The following is a 27,828-nucleotide window of genomic DNA, read 5'->3' on the forward strand; positions in this document are numbered from 1 at the left end:
GAGGTGCTGAATTCTGCTGCGGGACAGTGTACATTTGGACTACATGACGATGTGAGGTTGTACGCATACATTTCCATTTCACAGTTTCCCGCTCTGTCAGATGTAGTAGGCATGTTTCTGTGCGTGTGCGGAGCCAGCTGTGTCCTCTGTTCTGCAGTGTTGGCTATGCGCATTGTACCACGTTGTCGTCAATGTGGGTGTGCTGTTCTTGCTATGTGTGTGTGCTGCAGTGTGCCAAGGGGATCAGGGACATGATCCTGGGTAATTGTGGGTGTGCAGTGTGCTACGCCTCGTTGTGCATGTGTGCCATTGTGCCCATCTCCCCCCGGACCTCCAGTCCCTGTTGGTTACTATCCCTGTTGATGTTGTGTCAGTTCCTCTCGAGCTCTGTCCGTACTCCCTACTCCTTGCACCGTCTCCACACTGATGACTGTGGCCTCGGTTTCCTCCAGCTTCTTCTGTGGCGCAGGACTGCCACCTTCTGTCGCCATTGCTGACTTCCTGTTGGCAGCGGGTTTGTGCCTGGTTTAGGTTGTCACGTCATGCCGGCGCCTCTTGGCCTTCTCGATTGGCCTCCTCGGCACTCAAACTGCATTCCAGGTGGTCTCCTTGTGGGTCAGTTGCTGGTAGTGTTCTGTCACCTCTGTGACGCTGGTCTTGTTTTCCTGCGGTCTGCACCCCGTCTTCCTCTCCCTCTTCTCCGTAGCCTTCCCCCGATCCCGTTGTTCCTTGCTGGTGGTCTGTGGGGGTTGTGGGGTTCGCGTTGGCCTCTGCGCTGGGTCAGGGTGCATCCATGTGGCTACGTGCTTTGGCTTTTTTCTGGTGTGTTGTTTCTGTGGTTTTTATGGTGCATTTTCCCACCAGACGCGTGGTATTTGCAGGACTGTGGCTGGTTTTCGCTACTTTTTTACCACGATTGGCCTCATCGCATTTTTTTTGCGTTCGCATTTCGCATTTTTGCAGCGTGGCGTTGTATTTTGCGCGGCCATTTGACGTGTTATCTGGTGACTATCGCATGCTACCACCGCGTTGTGAATACTTGGTTGGCACGGCGTAATTTTCCCACGATGGGCTGAAATGTTGAGAGTTGCGTTAGGCTACTCTTGTGATAGTTATCACACATTCTTGCGAATATACCCCTGAGTTGGCTAACAGTATGTGTTTCATGAAATTGAAATGGACAGTGACACTAAACTTAACAATATTTTTGGGAATGTTACTTTTATATTCGGATATTGGGATCTTCTGTTTTTGATCTGTCTTGCCCACATACAACAATCCACTTGGACATTTAAGGGAATAGATACAATTACCCCTGTCACAGATCCCATGTAATTTATTTACAATTATGTTACCATTGTGTCGGTGTAGGGCGCAGTTGCCCATGATGACATTATTACAATCCACAAAATTTCAGCAGGGAAAAGTCCCCACTAGTGATCGTTCAAATGGAGGCCGATGCTCTTTTGTTGTTGCTATTTCGTTAATGTTTATCAAACGTTGAGATGCACAGATTGGTCGCTCTTTGTATAGATCTAAAAAATCCTTTTTGCTTTCAAAATTTCCCGTCATTTGTTGATAACTTAATTCATAGCCATTCTAGTTGTGGAATATTTTGAAACAAAGGTGGATCGTGTTTTGGCTCTGCTTTCAGAATGTTTCAATAATTTGTGTCTTGATTTGGTATTAATGCATTCTATGGGTTCTATAATAATTCCTTTGGGTATTCTCTCTTCTTGAACCTGGTAGTGTATTCGTTTCCACATCTTTGAGCACCATATTTTCAGAGGTGATCCTTTTCAAACTTGTGAATTTTGAATATTGTAGGTGTTTTCTTAAAGAATATGGGTGAAAATTGTGGAAATGCAACAAATAGTTCTGGTCTCTTGGTTTGAAAACACACTTGTTTGAATGCCACCAGCCTCAAACTTGATCAAAACATCCCCAAAAAAAAGATCGGTGTGGGATGCATATAACAGATGAATTATATGTTTATTTTTCATTTTTTTTTATTTATTGATGTTGTCCGCCAATGCTTGATATGTCCCTCACCAGATTAAGAAGATTTAGTCTATGTATCTCAAATACAAGATCAGACAAACTGTCTATTTGACATCTTTATAGATGTATTCTTCCTCAAATTTGTCCATGAAAATGTTGGAATAACTTGGGTCACCAGAAAAATCCACTGAAGGTCTATTCTTCTGTAGGAAATGAATTTCATTTTTGATGAAATAGCTATGCAAGAGAGTAAACTGCAATAATTCACTCAAACATATTTTATTTGTTCAGATTATAATAATGTCCATTCCTCAGCCTCTGTCCCTCTTGAGTGGGGGATGGGGGCGTAGATATCATTCATCGCAATAGTATACAACCAACCTTCTTCTTCTGTTTCGTATTTCCACATCAGTACCCCTGATATAAGATCTTATGTTTTTAACATCAGGTTTTAAAAATTAGTCTAGATCCTTGCAGTATGGTCCGTGGATTAAACCGCACCTTGAATTACAGGACGAAAGCCCTCCCACTGCCCACTTGGTCTGTGCACCCATCAACTGGAAAAGGTCTTTTGAAGATATTGCACACTTAACAGAAAACTGGGGCGCACCTTTTATACCGTTAGCTATTTTTCTCAATGCACGGTGCTTCCACCTGCTTGCCATTATTTGATGACTTCTTGGCTCTCCCGCGTGTTTAGCTTGGCAGTTAGTAGCACTGGGTGACTCCAGCGCTTGTGGGAACATGATGGCATGAACATGGTGTACATTGTATACAGTGCGCACTGCAAATGTTTTGCAAGTGGGACAATTAGTGTGGTGCACAGATCGAATCACACATTAACTACCTTTAAATGTTTTGTTTCCAGCTTTAATTAAACTTTTATATGTGAAATATGAGCTCCTGTTGATTAATGTAGGCGTTTTTCTGATCTATTTACAATTGATGTACTCTATATGAAGTGTGTACCCCCTGATGGGAGACATATTGGTCCGAAATGCACTGGAGAATTGTTATTTTATTCTTCAAGAACCATCTCCAGCTTTGGGAGAGGAAAATACTTTGGCAAGCAGGCTCATGTATACAAAGTTCAGTGCCTTCATTGGGGCTGTCCCATCAGTGGCCCCATTCAAGCAGAGAGACCTCACCTGGCTTGCTGGGGATCTCTAAATTTAACAGGCCACCCTGCATCAGAGCAGCAAAGTCCAATGCATTCAATTTCCTGGCAAGCTGGGGGCTGCCCGCCAAGTTCTAAATGAGGGCATTAGCCTTTCATGCCAACGTCCTCGCAGAGATTACAGGTTGGAATGAGTGGTAGTCACTGTGAGGGAGAAAGAGAAATTCTTGCCGTTAAGAATTGGGGTGCTCAGCGCTCTGATGATATCAAATGTCGGGGATGATCAGCTCACCCTGTTATTTTCTTTGCATTTTGGTACTTGTAGTACTAAATTTATAATCAAGAAAATCTGTAGGTCTAACACATAACTTTGAATTTATCTGATTTTAATGCATAGGCTTTACACAGAACAAGCTCGAAACAGAGAGCCGACCCCTGGTCACTGTTTCCGACTTGTTCTGTTTAAAGTTCTCACATTAACTCAGTGAAATTTTAAGTTATGTGTTTGAACTTTAGACACTTTAAGCACAGACAAACAGGTGCTCTGTTCTGCACAGAGCCATCATGATACAGCCCCATTAGGCAAAGAAAATTGTCAGGACTGCTTGCACTACTCAGGCCACGGTATCACATTTCCTTTGCAAATCAGTTACCACCTCCTTTGAGGTGTCGGTAAGTGTACAATGGTTTGTGAACAGAACTGGGAAGGCAATCCATTGATACATTGCTCACCAAGTTGCAGTTTGGAAGGATTTCACCTTTTACGCTCCTTCCTCTTACCCATTTATAAGTCAGAAACGTTTATCCAACTAGTAAAATGGGTTTTGGACATTATAAAAAGGAATTTTGCAGTTGCAGACATTGTCATTTTGTGAATAGCAGGGTTTGCAATTGCGAAATCGTTTAGTGCATCTGTCCCAAAGTAACTTGCCAAAGAACATACAGTTTGCTGAACTGTGGAAGCCACGATATCTACATTGGCCATGTGGTTCAAAAGTCTTTAAGGTAGCCATATTACATAATGTAATCCGAAGGACTCACCAGGCGAATTGTTAATGCCAGTCCGCAGCCTCAAACATTCAAAGAACAACTTACACACCTATTAAAACTCACAGACAGTGGCTGCAAGAGCTGAACTTTTGATGTCTGGCTAAACAGCACAACTATAACTCTGCTCCCCTAGCACTGATCAAGATGGGAGGGATACCATTGGAAACTGGACAGTCCCCTTTTCGGCAGTACTTCCCAGAAATGAATGCTCGCTTGGGGATCACCCTGTTACCCCGATCCCCAAGCAGGGATCCACCAACTAAACACTGGGAATACCCTCCCAAGACAGGGGCTCCCACCCAAAAAAATAGTAATTTTGCCCCATTGGTGTGTTATTTTGCGGGGTTATGCCTATTTGTCCCCCACCAAGGCAGGCAGAAAGCTCAAGGGACACAAGAGATAATGGTGGTTTACCCTTACTTTGTCACCCAACGGCTAGTGGGGGGGGGGGGGCACTAGTCACAAGAGAAAAGGGTTGAAGAAATAAAAGAGATAGGAGAGGCCCGTCCAGTAATCGGGCCATGCCACCACCCCAGAATGGGCCCAGCAGTCGTGCTGTCCCCCTAAGGGGGCAGATTGGGCAGGAAACACACTAGTCACCTCAAAACAATGGTCTAAAAATATGGGGTGGGGGTGGCCTGCCCAGAAATTGGGTCTCTGACTGACTCCTGAGGTAGGTGTACAGTGTAAACCTAGCTGAGAAATGGGGGGGAGTCGGTAGGGAAGTCCTAAATCACCCATGGGTCAAGATTACAGATGGCTTTTATTGGTTAATTAGAAGCCTCTTGAAGAGATGTGTCTTTAGATCTTTCATTGACTACTGCAGAAGAGGGCAAAGCTTGAGGTATAAGAAACTATTATTCTATAACTTGGCTGAAAAAAGGAGGTTGCTTTCTAGGTTTTAGCTTTTTTTTTACAGTTCTTCATTTCCTTGACCTTGGCCTACTGTTCAACCAACATTCACCATAACGTTCCCATATATCATGTATGGCTAACCTTGACAACTATATATCTATATATTTACCCTGCCTCTCCTTCTCTCACAGGACAATCTTTGTATGTCTTTCTCTACTGTGAACACTTGAAGTGCTATATGTAAATTCTGTGCATATTTTTTGTTAGAATTGGGGTCCATAATTGGTAGAGGTATGCAGCCTGTCCAAGTAGGTACCCGCACTCTAGTCAGGGTAAGTGTAGTACGTACTAAACATTTACCTGTGCTCACAATGTGGTAGCTTGGCACAGAAGTGAGGCTAAACTAAAGAGGCTTTTTTTTTACTTTTGTTTAGTTTATTAGTCAATTAAAACCATAAACAAAATCACACAGTTAAACAGTACTTAATGAATAAAAAATAAAATGGATGAAAAACGGGTATGTCATACAGCTAGTACAACCTCTCTTCACGCTACATATCCTTTGCTTTCTTCAACTTTTCTTCCTGGACATTTTAGTCGGGATACCAACACTAATCTATGTTAGATAAAAAGTGACTAAACATGAATCATTCATTACCCTGACGTCTAAAAAAGCAAGCTTTCTGCACAGATAACTAAAATGTCCCTTAAGTAAATTAATATATATAATTAAAATGCCTATAAGCAGGACTAAGAAAAGTATGAATACGGTGCCAGATGGACTGTGAAGCCCACTATTAAAAACAATTATACAAATATTCACATCATTAAGTATATAGAAATAGATAAAATAGCTATCTGAGTCTAACGGGATAGGACCTACTAGTTTCAGTCCCTAGCAGCCCGTCCTTCACATTTACTGTGCGTGCTCCGTTAACATTAAAAATTTCCGAGTTATTACAACTTAGAATTACATTCAGGGACCACCTCCAGATTACACATCGCATATCCTATTAGCTGATCATTTTCTTAAAACAGGTCAATAACTGAGTCAGTTTAATGTTCAGCATGGTGTTGATTGGGTCCATGGACTCCACCAGTGCATGCCTGCAGGACCTAATTCCCCGTTCAAGGAACTCCCGCCTTAATAGAGCTCTTCGTTGAACCATCAAAGCAGGACAAACACAGACAATGTGAAGCAGAGATTCAGGCCCCTGGTGGCATAGACGGCAGGACTGGTCTTCACTTCGACCGGACATCCTCCATTTTGGCATGAGGTCTAGCGTGGGTATTTCTCCAAATTTTAGGGCCAAAAACGACTGTTTGATCTTCCGGTGGTAAGGTGCAGCTAGCAAGGCTGACTCTCTTAGAGTGGAATACGATTTCAACACCAGCCATCCGTGGCGACGTTTTGACAGGGTATCTTTGTCTGCCATCCAACTTTGCAGTTTTGTAGATTTATTTACAAGCTTCTTAAAGATTTGCCCAGAGATTTTAGAGTTCCAAAGGTCAACCAGATCAAGCATCGTAATGCTGTTTTCTAAAAAAGTCTTGCAAGCACAGTTGCCCCTTTGCAAGTTAATTTCAGTCCAGACTAGATTTGCCAGAGTGTTTTCTGCTGCTGCTCGCAAGTTATAACATAGCTTTACAAACGCCGCTGGCCTAGTGAGTGTCTGTTTTGTAAGCAGAAATTCTAGCCGGATTTGCGCCGGAGAAGCCGACTTGGGGAGCCTAAAAATTTGTTTATAGGCTCTTATCATCAGTTTTTCTAACAAAAGAGCATCATCGCCCAACATAATCTCCATTCCATATGCAAGGGTTGGCAACAGTTTGGCTTTCAGAACTGATCCCAAGTGTTTAGATCGTGACCTTTAATAGATCTGGCCAGTGATGAGAAGCCATAATTAAGGGCCTGCGCTTTAGCCCTAATCGCCTTCTTCTGGGAAACAAAGGAGGAATTTGCGTCTTATTTCACTCCTAGGTATACGTAGAGTTTGACCTCCTCAATTTTGTTTCCGTTAATAACCCATTTTCGATTTGTCTTGACGGGATGATTGCACACATCACATTTTGAAAAATGTATTTCCAGGCCGTTCTTTTCTGTGTAAGCTCCCAGAGTGTTGCGCAGCCTTTGGAGTCCTATTCGCGTGTTGCCGAAAAACACCAGGTCATCTGCATAGAGGATATGTGGCAATTGTTTGCCTTCTACAGACGGAGCGCGGGCAATCTGTTCGTCAAGCTCACTGGAAAAATCTGCCAAAAATAAGTTTAAAAGGAAGGGGGCTAGGACACAACCCTGTTTTATGCCTAAAAACTAAAGTGGCAATGTGTAACGTATTCATGCACACACACACTCACACAGAGTACCACAGTGCAACCACCACACAGTACTCCACACCAGTTTAGCAAAATAGCCAATATTTATCTGAGTAAAACAAGACCAGAAGGTTAAAAATCCAACACGTACAAGTCCAGATATTAATTTTGCAAGATTAAATCAAAATGCAGTGCTTAGAAGTCAATAGCTCCAACTGGAGCTATCTGGACGCGGTTGACTCGGGCAAATCCCAGAGTTCAGTCCGACCGCGATGGAGCGTGGGCCAGAAACAGGAGTCACACAGACCAGCTGACAGTACCGTGGATGCATCAATGCTCAGGGACGATGCTATGTTATGTTATAGGGTCTTGTAAAGTGCGCTAATACCAATTGGCGACTTGGCGCTAGTATCCAGAAAACTACCTGAACAAAGTGGCATGAATCCAATTTCATGAAAGACCTGACCTATGTTAAAATAACCAGATTTTCAGCTCCTTTCTGAATCTCAAAAGGTTGGGCTGAGACCTAAGATGGTCAGGTAATTCGTTCCACCATTTAGAAGCTGAGAAAGAAAACTTTCTTCCCCCCCAGAATACTTTCCTTATTCTCGGCACTTGCACGTTGTTGGCTGTGCTTGACCGTAAAGTTCTTTTGGGTTGGGACCATTTGAAAGTATCTTGAAGAAAGTGTGGACTTTTTTAGTGAAGTCCCTTATGGATCCAACATAGAGTTTTTTTTAACAACACATTTTATTGATTTTTGCAGTACCAAGTGGGTAGAGCCCAACAGAAGTTTATACATGTATATGTCAGAATATAGATACTTTAAGTACCGAAACGTTTCCCCCCCAAGGATGGATCCAACATAGAGTTTTGAATTGAATGTGCGCCCTAACAGGGAACCAGTGGAGTTCTCTGGTAGATTTTGATACCAAACTAAATTTGGGGCGATCTAACAAAACTCTGGCAGCTTTATTTTGAAGAGTTTGTTGTGTTTTTCAAGGCTTGAGATTGGGCTTCCACCAGTAGGGGATTGCAATAGTCAATATTTGAGATGACCAGTGCTGAGATCACTGTTTTCCTGAGCTTAAGAGCGAGATATGGTAAGGTTTTCAAAAAAATCTTTAGCATTAGAAAATAAGAAGATGTTACCTGATTGGAGTGGTCGACAAAAGTAAGTTTGTTATCGATTACCACACCCAAATTTCTCACCTTCTGAACTGGAACTGGCAGAGATCCTATACTTTGCGGCCACTAGGAATTGTTCCATAGGGTGTTGCTGTTACCGAAGTGCAGCACCTCCGTTTTGTCAGAATTGAGTTAAAAACAATTCTGTGCCATCCATTGAGCAATATCGGACATACATGCACTAAAACTGGGATGGTACCTTATTTAGGTCTGAAGAGACTGACACTACAAGTTGGGTGTCATTCGCGTATGAGCATACTGAGGTTATCAAATGGATGAGAGGTGTGATGTACACATTAAAATGGGCTGGACTCAGGGATTACCTTGCCAGGTCGACATGGCAGTTTAAAACTGCGCACACAGGTTCTGCAGTGAGACGGTTGAAGGGCTACACATGTGAGTGGCACAATCAGTGCTGCAGGCCCACTAGTATTATTTGATTTACAGGCCCTTGGCACATGTAGTGCACTGTACTAGGGACTTATTAGTAAATCAAATATGCCAATCATGGAGAAACCGAATGCCATTACATTTTAGACACAGAGTATATGCACTTTAGCACTGGTCAGCAGTGAAAAAGTGTAGAGTCCTAAGACACACAAAAATAAAGTTCAGCACACAGTCAAAAGCAGGAGGTCAGCAGCAAAAAGACAGGGGAAAGCACACCAAAAGATGCCAGGTCTAACACTTTTTTATGTTTTATTCTTGGACATCATCTATATATTCTCCTTGTTATTTTGGATTGTACCTCACTATACCCTAAATGTGTTCATGTAGTCTTTGCATAGAACTGTTAATTCTTATATGTCATCATAATTGCCACGTTAAGCACGTTGATGGCCTCGGGACCTTATACATTCCTCTATAAACCCCAAAAATAAAATAAAATACATTTTTGGAGTGCCAGAGTTGTAAAATGTTTTTGTGAGGGTCACATTGCTTGATTTGTTCAGAAGAGAGAGTTAGTACCATGCAGTTAGTGTTTTTCTTAATGTTTTGTGTATTGAATAAACCTTGATATATGTTGCAACATAATCAAAATATGTGGTTACTAATACATGCATTTACTATCTTGGACAACCAATTCATAAAGTACCGTACATATGAATGGTCCAGTAATGATATACATTCAATGAACAGTTGCAGGTATAGACTGACATTGTAGCTATTACTTAGAATCAATAACGTGTTAAGTTTACGTTGGTGCCTCCTACGTCACTAATAGTAACTTCAGTCCACAACACAGAAAATTTACTTTAGCCTCTCTCTAGCCGTATAGTACACTTAATGGTAAACCAGTGAGGGTAAGAAAGTGCATTGGATGTCTGGGATAAAGAAGGTACACAATCCATTGTGCATGTAATAGGAGAGCATGTTAAATTGTGACCACAAAGAGCATTAGCTGCTGGAAGCTAGTGGCCAGGTAACAGATGCTTTACCATAGATGACACATTGATAAATATCTGTACCTCAAGATATAGTACTTTAGTTTCTCAGTGTCTGTGTTGCATTAGTCATAGATGTGGATTAGGTTACAGTACATACACAATGTTTTTTGTATATGTTGCATACCTCTACCTCTGTTAACGTATTTATCTAGTGGCAACCATGAAGACCCACAGAGTGCTGAAACTAAATGACATGTAAACAAAGTACTGATGATTGTATCAATGTAGAAACACGCGTATACTTTCTGATGGCTTGCTTGGTTCTTAAGACCTTAGTCTATTTGTGGTAAGTGTGTCTGATGTGATGCTGCATGCTTACGGTTCTGCTTTGCTCATTGCTTTTCTCTCTTTAGATGCACTCCATCCGCAACTTGCCGTCCATGGGGCACCGTGAACATGTTGAAGAAGATGCACTGGAAGACCTGACCCAGCTGGAGTGAGTGACAGTATCTTCTATTAAATCCTTTAGTTATGTTAGGGTAACTGTGATTTGAATAGAGCAGTGATACCATTGGTATAGCCTAGAAATGCTGTCAGGTTAGGTTCCTTCAGGCCATTGTCTAGAGGATTTAGTCATAGACCTGAGTCTGTTTTCTTTTTGAGTAACATTATTGGTAGGATATGTGTAGTTAATTTTGCATGTATATGTGTGGATGTAGTTTTTCTTGGTGTGTGTGTAGGCGGTGATTGTTAGCATTTTTGATATATGTCACTGAAGAATTTGTATGTGCACTGCCTGACTTGAGGGGTTTGTATGAGGTAATTGAACAATATTCCTTTGAATCAGTCTTGCTGTGGGGTGTTGAACGGGTGCTAGTTTATTGTGTTATGGGCTGCATTGGATAGGTATATTGTTTTATGGAGAGTACAGTGCTGTTTTGAGCTTTATGAAGGTCCACCTGCATAGTACGTCTGAGCTGTATTGAATGTATGTGCACTGTTATGGCTAAAGTGTTCTTTTGGAGAGTTTGTTTATTATTATGGGTGATCCTGTTGAGCTCAATATTGGAGACCTTGAACACAAAGTCGATGTTGCACACAGTGGCCTCCTTAGTTGTGCCACTAGCAGTGGACAACTTGGATGTGCAACCAGCAACTCAAGCTGCATGTAATTGTACCTAGTTTCCAAGCATATGGCATATGCCTCCACACAAACTACTGTGGGTGTCACATATTATTGGTAAAATCACTGACGATAATAACATGCAGCTAAGCTTTTCAGTAACAATGAAAACAATTGTAACATCCCAATTTGCATCCCTTACACCCTCAATGTGCTATCTCTAAGCGCTATGCTAGTTCAGGCAGATGTATAATTACATAGTCTTTTTTTCGGAGGTGGTGCGCATACCTTGACATCAGGGTGTTGTCTGTTTGGAATAACTTGTCAGCTATTTCGAGCACAAAGCCAAGAGCTAGGAGATTGCGTCTATGGGAGAACACTATTCTGGCACCAGTTTGTGAAGGCAATATGGAATGCTTTGCAAAACCTCAGGTAGTGCTGTTGGAGGCTTCTTCTGTCAAGATGGAATCTGGTGCTGTGCTTTTCTGGATCTGCATCTATACCTGGGTAAAGATTCTCTCCACTTAAGGGGGTGAGTGGTGGTCCTTAAATACTAAATTAGTATCAGGGATGAAAACCTCTGACATAGTGTTATGAATGTTGGATACAGATAACAGGTGCCAGAAGAAGTGTCTTAGACACATCTTTAAGGAAATGGGAGATGAAGGGACATCAATTCGGACTACACCCTTTTGATGATTTTGGGCCACAGTACCCAGAGTGTGGAAGCAGGCAAAAAATGTTCAGCTGATAAAAAAGCCTACCACTAGTGGTAATGGGGTAACCCAGTATCCCTCAGCACCTGTGCATTAGTAAGAAATCTACAGTGGATGCTGTCGGGTGAAACGATTGCTTCATCGATCATGTTGAACTGAAAGTTTTCACTCAATTAATTCATCTTGGACTCAGAAGAGTTCCAAAAAGCACCCCAAATCATATTGATAAGAATACTCGTACAATGTGAACGTCAATAATCACATTGTTTTTTATGAATGCAAAATATTTGAGCATATTTGGCTGGTATACTAGTGTCTTTCCATGCCAAAGACAAAATTCCAGTTTGTAGCAGGCCCTGTACCTACAACAAACTAGGAGACAGAACTCTAGTCAGACAAAGGCAGGGTCCTACAGCACCCAGACTGTGGATACAAAATAATAGTCCTAGCATCCTGTTTTCTTCCTTTCAAGTGTGTCAATGTGTTATATTTGGCTCAGACAGACCTGTCAGCAGTAATTGATACTGTTGTGCCATCAGGATACCCACCGCCCCCACCCTGAATATTCGGCTGAACTCAGACTCATCTCTGCCCATTCAGGTCACCTTATTGTGTAGCTCCTGGGAAAATGTTCACACCTTATTCACATCTTATTTAGGGCTGAGGACAGGCTTGGAGTTGGCAGAGACTAATGCAGAGTAGCCTTCTGAAAGCTCAGACTGGTAAACAGTAACTTTCTAAAAGTTCAATTTCCTTATCATCTATTAAATATTTAACTTCACATTTAAATTGTTTTTTTAATAATTAAAAATAGTGGTCTAATAATTTTTCTAGCTGGTTCCATTCCAGAGTTAGAATAAGTAGTATTTTAATCTGTAGTCTGGTTTACTGCATAGGACAGCTAAGCATGCCACAGTGAAATAGCCTTTTCAGCCTTGTCACTGTAAGGACAAGGTAATATTAATTGTCTATCTGTCCCACTTTTAAATACCATGCACCCTGCTTTGTGGGCTACCAGGTATACATAGAGGACGTATTAATATTTAAAAGGATGTTCTTTACCTATTAAAAAGGGTTATTTTGATATGTCACACTTCAGGTCTTACACTGCACCAGTCAGGTAACAAAGCGTAGGCCTCTATCCAGGTTTTCACTGTTACTGTAGTGATGGCACAAGAGGTGTTGCAGTCCATAAGTCAATTCACAGAAATTGTTCCCTGAGGAATTGTTACTCAAATATTCATCACTTTAAATGGTCACAGAAGATGTATTGTTTTCAAGAAGAATATATTTTAACTCAATCTGTATTTCATTGGTTCAGTTATCTATTCCAATGTTCAAGCTATGTTACATACATCCAAATTGACAGCAGTACATATACAAATTCAAATGTTAACACTGGTGCCGCCATATAATCCCTCCTTTTCATCAATATATATTCAATAAAGGGATTAAAGGAAGCACAGTAAATCCTCTTAAGCCGTTTTCACAAAATCAAAAGTCCCATCAGAATCAATATTCTACATTGAAATAATCAGATGGAACTAAATATAACAAAAATGTGATTGATAATGTTAGGGAGGATGAGTTGTCGACGTTTCAGTCTGTAGTGGCCAGCTAGGTCCACGAGACCATCCTCAGGACTCAGCATTGAAATGTAATGAATCCTGTAAGCACTGACATAGAACATACCAATAAGTCAAATGTAATCAGGCCAATACATCCAGTCAGTTTGTTCATCGCCTGCCCACAATAAATCAAAAAACCTTCCAGTGACCAAGCAACTACAACATCCAGTGCATCCACCAGGTGAAGCCATAACCTAACATCAAAATCCCAGTGATATACCAACAAATAAAAAGCAAAGTGAGGTACACAACATCCAATGCCTGAACGGTGAACCACTGTCACGTTATCTCTAATTAAATACCTGACTTCGTAAGTAATTTTGCTCTGCAACTAATGCCCAAACCAGCATGTGAGTCATGCTACAAACCCAAGAACAAAACATATAATCAATCATCAAGCAACAACCAAAATAGTCTAGGAAAATGCCTCAGGACTACTAAAGGCTCTTACCAAAATCCAGTTAGAATGCAGCTCCATTTTATCTATAACACAAGTGATAGAACACACAGCCTATAGTTAAAACCCTTTCACCAATGCTCTCAATGCATTCAATATTAATATGTATCAATCCGTATGGGGTACGATACTTAATAGTACTCCGTATCAAGATATCCACTTCTCCGATCCGGCTAACCTGTTTGCCACGCTTAGACGAGGAGAAGACGCGCGTCTTACGCCCATGGCAGATCACGAGTGTTCCAGATACATTGCGGCCATCTTGAAATTACTCGGGTGTAAAACAACACCCAGACTTCATATAAAAAATGATCCATTCTAAGGAATATGGTAGCAAATGGTAAATACAGGAAAAGTAGTTCCCATTTGTCGACGTGGAAATCACAATCGTCTTGCAGCCAACCCACCCCGGGTCACATGTTTATTCAGGGAATACAGCAGTCATCTAGAAGTAATCAATATGAGACTAGGTGTAGCCATGATGATATGGATCCCCATATCCATAACCTGAGTCACATCCTAAAATGTTTACTCAATCACCAACCTATCTAAATTGGTCACACAAAGAGACGGTTCTAATCTACAATACACTCCACAAGGAACTCCTCTCTTATCAAAATGAAGGCTAAATATGAAGCCTATCATTAAACGTAATCTTAAACCGGGTGGGAAATACATAACCGATTAAGAAAGAACAGAGCCATATACATCTCACACACAGAGAGTCCATAAGTGGCATTTAAGTTCCAGGCTCTAGGTAGATTTTATATATCATATCATATACTAGGGGGTTACAGGCAGGTTAAGGGTGCTAGTAAAGAATAAACTAATTTGACCATGTTTAATGGGGGAGCACTGGTACTTTACGCCTGGTTAGCAGGGGTAATGTGCACAGAGTCTAAACCCAATAAACATGGTGTCCAGAAAACGATGAAAAATCTGGGGTAACCATGCAGAAAAGGTGGATTTCACACACATTTCTTTAAATTGTGTTTGCCCATTATGCTACTGCAGGCAGAGATCATTCATAAACAAATCATATCCTGCTACAGTAAGGTCAGTCAAGCCTGTCTGGCATACCCATTGTAGTTTGGGCGTCTTACTTAGAAAAACAAAAAAGTGATGGGTGAATGCTTAATTTTATCTCTGCCACAGGTACTCGTGCTTCATTCACTGTTATTTTACTACTATGCCAGGGGGCAGGCATATGCAAATCAATCTTGGTTCTGCTCGAAGTGGAACAGTCCAACCCAAACTGCCAGGCCAGATCTTCTCCAGACAGCAACTCAAGCAACCCTAGACAAGTATTTGCCTACTTATGCCTTGTAGTGGTATACCTTGAGTCTTGTGGCACAGTGAGAATGGAGCTCACTGCCATAGTAAAACTTCTAGGCAATAGTCTTGCTTTAGGTCCCCAGTGTTTGTAGTGTGGTGCTCGCTCTGTATGACCTTGATTCTCCTGTATGGAACAACAATACTGCTTGACACAGAGTACACAATTGATTCACAACTTTGAGAGTTTCTCTTTTTTCGATTTTATTTCAGTCTTCTTATCACCTTAAATGTCTTATTTATGGCAGGATATATCCCACTCCTTCCTATGTATCTAATCCAGTTTTACCCATTTAACTTTAATATATCAAACCAGTATCAGCCTTCTTGTGGGTACCTCTGCTGAATCCTCAGCCTGGTGTAATTATTTGACTTTCATGAGAGTTGGTGTTTCTCCACTTTGTAAATGGTTCCTCCATCTGGGACTTCTTCTGATTCAAACAACACATATCTAAGGCACTTAAATATTTCATGTAGCTTAGCCAGCCTGCATATTGGGGCGGTGTTGACTTGACCCAGTATTTAAAGATTTCTCTTTTTGTCAATAATACCATATACAACAGGAGCTTACAAGCATTAGTTGATATTCCAGCTCTTGTACTTTCTTCCTCATCTTCTTTTTAAATACCAAAAAAGTGGAGAGTATGGCTTACCTCAACGGTGTTCTGGAGAATTTCAGACGTTATCTTGGTCATCTTGTGCCAAAATGGTTGCAGCACCTTACATGTTATAAACATATGCATATCATCTGCCATAATATTTCCACACTTAGGGCAGTCATCTGTTTCAAGCCTCCCAAACTTTGCCAATCTTGCGGGACTCCAAAAGCCTCTATAAAGAGTAAACAAGTGATATCTCCTAGAGGTTCAGAATTTATGGTCATTTATAAAATAGTAAAAGATACTTGCCATAAGTCTTCTTCACTCCTTGTCAAGTATGTATCCCATATCCTTGCGGGCAGTTCTTGCGATGTGTCCGCACCCTCTACTAATCTCTAGTACCGTCTCGTCACCTGTGCTTTCCTCTGAGCTGTATTTTCATGCTCTTCTTCTCTTGGTGTAGACTCCATCAATACTTCTTGATTAGTAATAACTCAGTTTTTAAGTTGATGATATTTAAATCTAGACAGTGTACCACACGTTATTTCTGTCAAACTATCCCTATGGCAAGAGCCCCTTGCTGTTCATCAAATGTCCCCAGTTCTGAATATTTGCATCTTTTAGGGGTCCTACTAATTGTTTTTTTATGCACTTTAGCATGCCTGGGGAGTCCCAGATAGGAGAAAGCTGACTATAATGCGGAATCTCCAATTTTAGTCATATCTCGAACCAAAGTCTGACGGCTGCTTGTAACGTCTTCAGGCGGACTTTCTTAACGTACTATGGGGCCACAAACTTATATAAAAAAGCCCTTTCTCACCATTCCTCACCCAATATTAGGCACAAAATGTTTACTATTATTGAGGAATCTGGAACTCCGGTTAGCATCCTACTTTTTTGTAAATTGAAATGTCAACTAGTAGCTCTGTAAATCTGGGAGTGTAAGCCCACCTTTCCCCTGCTTCTCCTGAGTTTCTTCCAGGAGATTCTAATTCCCTTTGAGGCCCATATATAACTGCTTATTCTCCCTTGCAATTTAAGGATCTTCTTCTAGTTAAGGGTATATTTTCACATAGGACGGTAAACTTAGGTAAGGCAATCATTTAAATCATATTCACCCTTCCACACATTGTTAGCGGCAGATTGTTCCTTCGCTTCATGAGTATCTCAAGTTCTGTCATGACTCTTGAAAGGTTAACCTCTGGTACCTTTTCTAAAGCTTGTGTCCCCCCAATACCTATATACCTCAACTCCATATTTACTGGGCCACCCAAAGCTAAATCAATCACACCCCATTTCTTCACGTTTTTTCTGTACATTCTTTCTCGCTCAGAGTATGGCTGTCAGGAGGTTCTAGTGTCTTCATCAGTACAATAACCTCGCATATGCGCTGCAATCTGCACATTAAACCCCTGAGGAGTTGTAGAACAGTGGAACCCAATTGATCCTTAAGAATTTTATTCAAAAACAAAGACCATCATGTGGTTTGTAAAAGCACAAATAGTGAAGCTTTGGAAAAGACTGTTGAACCATTAAGGGATGAACTAAAAAATTGTATATTTTATTGTGTTTTGTTAGATGCTGCACTTTGACATGTGTTATATTATAAGCACTATTTGTATATGCATTATATTACTCCCAAGACTGTATGGCTAACAGCTATTATAGCCCTCTGCAGAGGGCGTTATCTATTGATCATTTCTCATCCCACAATTATGAGCCAAAGGACTGGAGCATAATGAGTTTTAAAGGCAATTAACAGCTGTTAACACCCTGCAGTATCTTGTGAATAAGGTTAGTTTGCATTTGTCCATAAAAATTCACCCCAACAGGCAGACAAACAAGTCAATTGACTCTGTTTACATCATGTTCCTGCTTCGCATTTTCACAGAAATTTGGAATGCAGGTAAGCAACAGAAGTCAATGCGCACACTCTAAGCCTTCTGACTACCTAAGTAAATTTCTGAATTCCAGACACAGATATATATATATGTGATTGCAACTCGTTTCTTAGAGTTAAGACCTATAACTGGAACAGAGAGCCTTTAACAACCAGTTTAGCCAAAGGCAGAAGGACAGTAATTCGATTAGAATAGTTGACACACTCAGGGTAAAAGAGTTTAAATTAAACCATGAGAACAAAATAAAGACAAACAATGGAATGTTGGAGCTGGACTATAGCAGCCTTGACTCACGAGAGGCTAAGCCTCGAGTTAGTATTGATTCTCCTCCCCTCCCTCAACATGATGCTGAATAGCATCCAAATCTCTGCACATCTGCATGTGCGGTTTATGTCTTGACGCTTTGTTGTGTAGTTGCATTTAAAAAAGGTATTTAACCAAAACCAGGATGTGATCGGTTGAATGCTTGCAGTGAGGTAAAATCACACTGAAGAGGTGGACTATTAGCAAAATTCTTACTCTGTGCAAAGTCATTGTAACATGCAACCTGTGAGGCTGTAAAGAGTGTTTCCCATGTCTATTTCACCGTACCTTAGTAATAATATGGAATTTGATATTTTTACTGCAGGAATAAATGTGGGAATATGTGTTTATTAGTACAGATACAGGTGTTACTGGGCCACATTTATTTTAATGGACTTAACAAAAAAACTAAATGTATGTATCAGAACAACACCCTTTCAGGCTTAGAGCTCTTCTGAGATGTATAGCTTCGTCCAGACACAAGGAAGCTCCCAGTATAAGTCATATCAATACCCTTTCAGGCTTAAAGTGCTGAATACATTATGCAAAATAGGAAGCAGAGAACACTGGGTGATTCCCAAATTTAGGTGGAGAGCAGCTCCTATATAAAGCACCCTGCAGCACCAGTGACACTCTGAATCTGCTCGTCTCAAATATCTGTTTTTCTAGCAAATTCTTTAAGCATAGGATTAGTAAAGTGCTTTCCATGCCGAGCTGTAAAAAGACAAAAGCCTTTTACCACTCCAAGCACAGTATTACGACTTTGGATTGGTGAAATACCATCCATGCCAACCTGGAATGCATAAACACAACCCCTGACACATGTTTAGCTTTCATTAGAGCTCTTCAGAGAGGTATAGCTTTGTCCAGACACAAGGGCGCACCCAGTATAAGTCAAAAGAATACCCTTTCAGGGTTAGAGTGCCAAATAAATTATGCAAAATATGAAGCAGAGAATTCTGGGCAGTTCCCAAATTTAGGTGGAGAGCAGCTCCTATATAGAGCACCCTGCAACACCAGCGACACTCTGAATCTGATCACCTCAAATGACTGTTTTTCTAGCAAAGTTTTTAAGCATAGGATTAGCACAATGCCATCTATGCAGAGCTAGAAAGGGAACAAAGCCTTTTGCCTTTCATTAAGCAAACTTTTTAAGCATAGGATAAGCAAAGTGCTATCCTTTCTGAGCTGTAAAATGACAAAAGCGTTTTACCACTCCAGGTGCAGTATTTCAGCTTTGTATTGGTAATACATATATAATGTGTGTTATGTTGTTACACGTTACAGTAAGTTAACAAATAATTAAATTGCACAAACATACCAGATTCTCACCTTTTAACAGTGCCTTGCACCTCATTCCTGCTGCTACTGGTGTTCATTGTCTTAGACAATCAAATTACTTTGCCAATAAAAAGTACTCCTACCCCGATCACTCATTTAGTTAATAACTCTGTTCTTTCCAGGGACCTCCAAGAGTCAGCTGTTCTGGATAATCTGAAGAAGAGATTTGATCGGGAGCTCATTTATGTATGTATAGGTTATCTTTATGTTGGCTGTTTGATGCATCATTCCAATTCTTATTGAGTGCTCTCACCTCAGTGCATGAGATGCTATTTTACTTCTCAACAGTTCTCTGATTCATCACATATTTAATTATTTTTGTTCTTGAATATACTGTATCGCATTTTCTTTTTTCACCGCAGCAGCCTTTTCTTAAAACTCTTTAGACAGAACTCTTAGTGCAAGACGGACCTACTGGCTTTGACCATGGTTATTAAAAACCCCTAGCAAGAAGTAGATTGCCAGATTTAACTATTGACAAACCAGGGCTTTCGCTACCATATCAAAGTCTTTTAGGAATCAAATTACAAACTTAGGAAGAAGAAAATGTTGATCAGTTCTACAACATGGAGTTGCATTAAAATGGTTACAGTGGCTGAGATGGGAGGCAAGAGGCAAGTCTGCGTCTGCATGGGGCATGAACGGCCACCAGTACTCTGCAAGAACCGTGTCTTCAGAAGGCGGCAGTGGCGTCACTAGGGTTGGTGTCACCCGGTGCGGGTAACTCATGGTGTCACCCCCTCACAACTTACCGCATGAACCTCCTCCGCCCGAGTCCGCCAGTGGACACAGTTGGCAAATAACGGGACCATACAGAATCCTTAGTAACGTTTGTAAATGTAGGTCCTATATTTACAAAATGTGCCTGTTAACAACAGTGTGATAATGATTCATTAATCAGGTTGTACAGTGGGCTACCTGCTAGTCAACAGTTTATTGGAAGTTATAATATCATAGGTATGGTACTTTTTACGGGTGTGGTGTTCCCACTATCCAGCAACACGATATATCAGTGGTCGAAGTGGGGGGAAAAAAGTAGGGGAACTGTGGGCGGAGAATCAGAGGGCGGGAATAACCCAAGGATTGGATCAGTGGGCAGAGCCAGAGGCGTGGCTAGAATGCGCAGACATCCCAATTTTTTGTATTTGTTTGGTTTCACTGCCCAGTTTTATCAACCAATGGATACACATGATTATTTAAGGTTATAATGAGTTATTGACAGTAAAATGTGTTCACAAAGTGGGATATGCTTCTAATCACAGAATGTCCCCAAATACGATAAAATGTGGAAGCACAAGCCATTTGTCTCCGAGCCATGGAGTTTCTGTCATCAGCACTTCTCCCTTTTCCAAAACAGCAGTTCAAACATGAATGGCTAAAAATCCTAGTTTGCAAATGTTTTCTAAATAATAATGGCTCTGCCATATTTGCCTCATAATGCAAGATCTGCAGCATGATCTGACCATTTAAAGTAATAAATTGTTTGTAGCTCAAACGTATCAAAAGTTAATAAAAAATGTGACTTGTGTTGCTGCGGAGTAGATGACAGTTAATAGCTCACTGTTCTATGTTAGGATTTTAACTTATAAACTGCAAGTAACAAAAGGATCTCTCTGAAAAAAGCAGTAGCCCACTGGCCTATTTACATTATGTGCACTTTGTGATCTGCATGGTACATGTTCTTTGCAGCAGGTAAATTAACCCTCTGAGCTACCTTTCCATGAGTCAAATCTTCCATTAGACAAAATTCAGATCTCTCTCTAGGAAGAACATTAATCACCAGAGTCATCATGACATTTTTATTGTTACCGAAAATTAGTGGAGGCCAGGAAGGAGGCAGCAAGCGCTTTTAGAACCATAATATACTTGCAAAAATTATGCCTCCACCTAAAGTGAGCACCTGGTGCGGTCACACCGGTTGAACCGCCCTAGAGCTGGCCCTTCTCAAAGGTCCTGTGATCTCAGTGACAGGGTCACAGTTGTTCTAGGGTGTGCTGCTTCATAGGCCTGCCCGCAAGACTGGAGGTGAACTTCAGTATGAATAGTGGTGGACAAGCCTTGAAGGTTAACCTACACTTGTCATGCTAGGGTCCACCTGCTGGTGCTACGACACCGGGGCTTCTAATGTCTTGCGAAGCCTTCTAAGGTCTAGCATGAGATAGTGCTCTCTCAGGAAAGTGGTCTGACGGACTGGTTATTAAGGCTGAACCTGGTTCCCCAGTTCCAAATTCAGCAGCTCTGGCCATAGTGCCACATCCTCTTCTCCACTGAATACCATACTGCCCCACTGAGAAAAACTCAGACTGCCTTCAACTACAACCCAATTGTTGCCAGCTATAAACACCTGGATGCGGCTCAATTTAAATTACGCACTGGGCAAGAGCAATATGTGGCCTACAAAAAAAGTGACAGCATCCTGGAAAAAGCAAACAATCATAGGGAATGCAAAATTTTGCAAACCATGTGAAATGTAAGCAGGAACAACATGGTCATCTTAACACTTTTACACTCACTGTTCTGAAATCAGTGAGTGCTTTTGCCTGAAAAGTTAAGGACATGACAACAGGGCCCTGAATGGACCCATTTCAATGGCCATTGCTTATTTCCTTACAAAACGTAAGCAGAATGGTAAAAAAAGACAACATCCCTAGATACAGAGCAGCAGTACAAATTTTGTTTTTCAATCCTCACATTGCAGTACCTCCAGGATTGGTGCACTAGTTCCAAGCCCAGGGAAAATAAAGCCAAGACAACAAAAATCGCGCTTCACTGGAAAACTCTGTAAAAGTGGCGCTAATGTGTTTGGGTGTGAATAAAATCAATCTGGACAGTTTGCTACCACTCTGTCTTACTTTATTTAGTTATTTATTTTTCATATTTTTAAACTTTTATTCCCGATGCTGAATTTTGGATTTAAATGTCAGAAAAATACGACATTGATTTCCAGCAAAAGTGATTTTCTTTTTTGGATCCATTTCACAGGGAAGCAAATAAAAGAAAGGAAAGGAGACAGTGCGCACAGGCACCTCCTCCTCCTGAAAGGTTAGGTTGCTCTGCGCTCACCGGCCCTGTTGGTGTCACCCCATGTGAGGGTGTCACCCGGTGCGGTCCGCACCCCCCGCACCCCCATACTGACGCCGCTGGAAGGCGGGAAATACTTGCTCAACCGATACTCTCTATCTCCAAGACAGTGCCTGGAGTGTGCATAGCATAATTTAATACAACAGTGTGCCATCACATTCTGGTTCACAGAAAAGCGCAAGTGTATCCTTCTGTCCTTTTATCTTTGTCATTTTTACATTTCCCCTGTGAGGAAACATTATTTGGAAGGGATTTGAAGCTTCTTTGCTCCTTCAAAGTGTGCCTTAAATGTATGCTTGGCATTTACTCTTTTGAGATTACAGCGCACAATTCACATATGTATTTGCACACCTAAACTCAACCAAATAACGTCATTTATAACTAAGTCTCAATATAATTGTATTACTCACAAAACGTAAATATACACTATTTAAATAGATTTTCTTAGATGTCATGTAACAAAAATATTTTGTGGGTTGGCAAATCTGTTCAGTTTTTTTCCAGCTGAAAAAATCTTTTATTTTGAGGGGAAAACGTTTTAAAGTGTAAAAGCCCTTGGGCACTATGTTAACACACAAGTAAATGTGCACCTGGTACATGTGTGCGTATCTAACTATCTACACGTGAGCTCTGGAAGGTGCAGCTTCCAGCAATTTTCTTCGAACTCACTGCTAGTTACAAAAAATGTTGTGTTCATGAGGGCTTTTATTCATAGGAGTGAACTGTAGATATGTCTTGTGAATCTGATCCATTATGATCAGAGGTTGCAAAACGATGACTTGGCTCTTAAACATCCAATTAGTGTTTCTTCTTGTCTCCTCCCACATCTTTGTTAGCATTAAACTTTTCTTAGAAAATGCAACAGATGTGACTCTTCTCAAGCGCTGTGGCTGTTTTTCCTACTCACACCAGTTAACAGAGGGTGCACTTGTATAACCTGATGAAAATGCATGTAGCATGTATCTGCACCAGTAAACAACGCCCTACTTCCGTAAACACAAGATAAAACAACCCTAGATCCAAGAATTTAGTTGGCGCTCTCATCAGTGGCCACAAGAACGTGACTTGGGATAGACAACCCTATTCACATTTCTAGTTTAAACAGCCAGCTTGTGAAAACATCACAATTCATTTTGAATTTTGAGAGTTTTTTTAACCTACAAGGTAAAACACATCGGTCACATTTTAACATAACTTTTCCCTGCGATGGGAATAACTTTGCCACAGAATGTTAGGAATTTTAGAGAAAAAAGTCCTATATGTAATTTACAATTATGACATTTGATCAAATAAGTGACAATCAATACGAAAGAACACTTAGGTCCTCATTAAGAGTTCCCTGGATTTAAGAGGGGGGTCCCCTGCTGGTATTGCTGCACCTAAATTGCAAGTTATTTCTCCCAGACTTAGCAATACGGGTCCAAGTCTGCATATTTCCCCCCTACCGTGTATAAAAATGGACACATTGACCACCGTCTTGGAGTAGATGGTGAGTGTGTGCAGCGTGTTCTCAGGCCCATGGTAGCAGAGATGCAGTTGGAGAGGGCACAGCAGGTGAGGGAAGATTGGATGCTGCTCCCCTAATGCTGCATTTAGAGAGCAGACTAGGTGCCTGAGCTGCCTGCAGTCCCACAGCTCTAGGCAATGGCCCAATATAAATAGATCCAGAGTTTGAAGATCCAGTTATTCTGGGCCCGTAGACTGCGTGAACGATGGAGTGGCCTGGAATGGACTGCACTAGGAATTCCACTCTGGGACTCCCTTATTCAGGGCCTGAAACTCTTCTTTCCCCCCTCTAGGCATGTACCCGCTGTGGAAGTTACACTATGATTTTACAAGGTTTTTCATTGTGTTTCAGACGTACATTGGAAGTATCCTGGTGTCAGTGAACCCGTATACAATGTACAACATTTATGGAACCGAGCAAGTGTTGCAGTATGAAGGAAGGGCTTTAGGGGAAAAGCCACCGTAAGTATTGTAGGCTACAGCTCCTGCACATTCTCTGTGTGTCCCCTGCCCATATTTAAGGATGAATATCAAGAAAGTTAGGAAGCACATGAGAAAACTGTGGTTTAGTGTTCCCATGCCATGCTTGTCAACCTTAAAGCACTCCAGCCAAGGAGATGTGGAGGGGCTCATCACAGAGATATCTTTACCTCCCACTGACCTGTATCTGTAAGAATGGATGAGTGTGAGGCAGCAACAAAAAACTGAAGAAAAGGTGACCCAGCTCTAGGTAGACTTATGTTTGTTTTCACATTAAATAGTATTCCTTTATGGCAGTTATGAAATTCAACTGGCTAATTTAGAAGGAACCAGGCATCGCAACTGTTTTGTCGGTAAATCATATGCAATGTACTGTACATGACTTTCTACATTGACCTTATACTGGGAGATCATCAGTGTGATATAATATCAGATACATATCTTTAGATCACTTGCACTGGATACCATACAGACAAAATTGTCTCAAACTAAGTTTCTGAAAATATTTTTTTTCTAGGACTAATAAAATCTCATGACTTTATTCAGAAGGTTCATTAATAAAAAAATTTAGTTGGTCATTTCTGTCCTTGGAACCTTCATATGTGGGTCCCACTCTTGGCTTGTTCAATTAAAAGGTTTGATTCTGTGACATCACTTAACCTGCCTGGATTTGTTAATATATTTGTAATGTAAAATTGAATGTGTCATTATGTGTAATTTACATTATATGTAATCCATAGTCTTTTCATTGCTCTGACCATCATCAGTTCCCTCTCCACCTATGATTTCGCTCACCCCCTTGTTACTATGAACAGTGTTTCTGGCAGAAATACTTTGTTTCCAAAAAAGAGAAAGTATCAAATAAATTTAAAAAATATATTTTCGTGATAAAAGCTAGTTGAGCTATATACTGATCTCAGTTTGGCTTTTCTAGCCACAATAGCCTTCATCAGTGCCTCCTTAAAAATGGGCAGAAGGTTTAGGGACGTTAACACCTCCATGAGGATTGTACCAGGTTCAGGGGTAGACATGCTCACGTGATTACATAACATTTCCACAAACCTTTTCAACACTTTTTTTGCCTAAATATTCACCCAGTAATTAAGAAAGACACAAATCAACTTCTTGTGATCCTAACTTGTTAGAAATGATGCTCACAATAACACAGTTCCAGAGGCCCTTCTCCAGTACTTCCTCCTTTAACTTCAACTTGCTGATGCCACTTTGATGGCCATAACCAGATGCCTGTAGTTTTTGTAAGAATTCCATTTGCCTTCCATGCTAATATTAGAACATTGGAATGTTGAGCGCTCCATTGTACACAAAGGAGTGCTCCGGGCTTCTAATGGCTGGTAGAAGCCCAGAGCATCAACATTCCAATGTTTGTTTCATTTCACAGCTGTTGCTGTGAACAAAGGGCTCTCGGTGCCCGTGGGAATTTAAACCCCCTCGGGCTCAAACCCTCTCGGGCTCAGTGAGACCTTTGTTTTGACAAATTAGAACATTCTGCCCTCTAGGGGCGGAATGTTCTATTAGCCTTAGAGCCCTCCGTAGCGTGCTCTACTGGCCATTAAAGGCCCGCTCCCTTGTTAAAAGACCTCGACTTCGGCTCGGGCCTTTAATGCTGGAGTGGGTGTTTAATGGCTGGTTGAGCCTGCTACATCGGGCTCTAAAGCTAATATAATGACTGTAAAGTACATCCACCATACTGCAGAGTACCTGGAAGTTGTGTCAAAATAGATTAGCAAGACATCATTGGTGCAAGCTGTGAATAGTATCAATTCTAGGGGCATAAGTACTCTATCTGCGCCCACGTGTTGAAAAGGGGTTCAACAGTAATTGCGAATTGACTCGCACTAATCCTAAAGAAAATGTTGCGTTTTTCCTTCATCATACGCTGAGCCTACTTCGGTGAGGTTTATACAGCATAACGAAGGCCATAGAGAAGCTCTGGTTTTTAGGGTGTCTCATTTTGATCTTCTAACTCAATCCCCGATCTCAAAAACTTGAATCTACTTGCACCCACTCCCTCAAACCAAGCAGTCCTTGACTTGTGGCGCAGACAGGAGCCATCATTTTTATCACAGCAGTGGATAGATAATTCCATAAATCTATAGAGAACCAGTTCTATGCACAACACTGTGAATTTGTGGAAGGTCTGCATTTTCTATAATCTTTTGGATCAACGAGACGTATGTGGTATTGGATGGGGAACAGACAGGCAGTAGCCTACCAGCTCAGGGAAACTTATCGCTCATGGCAGCGGGGGTGATTTTAGAAACCAGTTCTTCCTTTCCTCATCCACGGGGTCAGTTTAGCTGATAGTGTGCTCAGTCTTTTAGCCAATCGCAGCATGGCTACCATGCCTTATATATCTCAGGCTTTAACTATTTATTCATTTATATTTATCAAGTGCTTAAGTTAAGGAGCTGTAAATATCACTTTGTGTTTTAGTACAAAAAGAATAAAAACATTGCAGATTTATGATGCAAAACTCATTTACAGATGGACTTTAATGAGAATCTAAGGAAAATCAGTATCTTTCCTGTCTACCTACCTCTTGGTTCCCCCTACACATTCAGGGCCTGATTCACAAAGGGCCTCCGCACTTGCGACGAACGCCCAGCAGTGGCGAGGGAGTCTCCGCAGTGGCAGCTCCTTCACTAAGGCAGAGCCGGTCGCCCCTCTGCTTTCAGCAGTGCAAATAAAGGAAAAACAAAATGATAATAACTTGTTGCTATTATCATTTTATTTGTTCCTGCTTTGGCAGCTTGGTGGGGCGGAGCGCTCTGCTCTCAGAGTGGGAGAGGAGTGGTGGGCACTCTTTAAAGTGCGCATGGATATTTGGCTGGCTGTCTCGGGCCGGACTAACAGTCATGCGCACTTTGCATGTACTCCACCCAGGCTGCATTACAGCCTGGGTGGAGCACATGCCCAGGCTTCCGCTTAATTTGTAAAATATGAAGTGCCAGGGCTCTGGCCAGGAGGCCACTGCAGCTTGCACCCCCCATCGCCCCAGTCATCGCTGCCAAAAAACTACTAACAATCTCTCCCGCATGTAAATGCGACATTTCAGATTATTCCAGGTTCCCAAAGCTAAAGGAAGGGCTGGGGAGGCAGATCTGAGCAGTTTTTTAATGTACATTGTTTTCCTGAACAACTGTTATACTTCTCATCTCTAAATTACATGAGCAGCGCCACCTTGTGGCAGACTGCCCTAAGTGTGGTGTTGACAATAAGGTGCCGGTGCCGAGCACCGGAAACCAATTAAGTGCCGGTGAGCACCGGCTCAAATTAAGCACTGCCCTGCGCTCAGACTAATCACAACGCTGCGTTGCAATGTTGTGATTGGCTTAGGGGAGCCTCAATGGGCCTGGATGGCCGATGAGCAAAGAAGAACACACGTAACTCTTGAAAATGTAAATGTGAACATGAGCGTTTTGGGG

At 41.4% G+C, this 27,828-nt stretch overlaps 1 protein-coding gene across 1 annotated transcript in view; it reads left to right on the plus strand.

Annotated features, from left to right (window-relative positions):
- Positions 1–27,828, plus strand: part of MYO15A (myosin XVA) — a 1,126,038-nt gene that overhangs the window by 36,733 nt on the left and 1,061,477 nt on the right. Inside the window, exons 2-4 of the mRNA XM_085631315.1 lie at positions 10,329–10,411; positions 19,438–19,501; positions 24,255–24,364. Coding sequence (XP_085487441.1) covers positions 10,329–10,411; positions 19,438–19,501; positions 24,255–24,364 — 257 coding nt within the window. The remainder of the gene's footprint in view (positions 1–10,328; positions 10,412–19,437; positions 19,502–24,254; positions 24,365–27,828) is intronic.

The sequence above is a fragment of the Triturus cristatus genome, chromosome 10, assembly GCF_964204655.1.
Source record: "Triturus cristatus chromosome 10, aTriCri1.1, whole genome shotgun sequence".
NCBI lineage: Eukaryota > Metazoa > Chordata > Amphibia > Caudata > Salamandridae > Triturus > Triturus cristatus.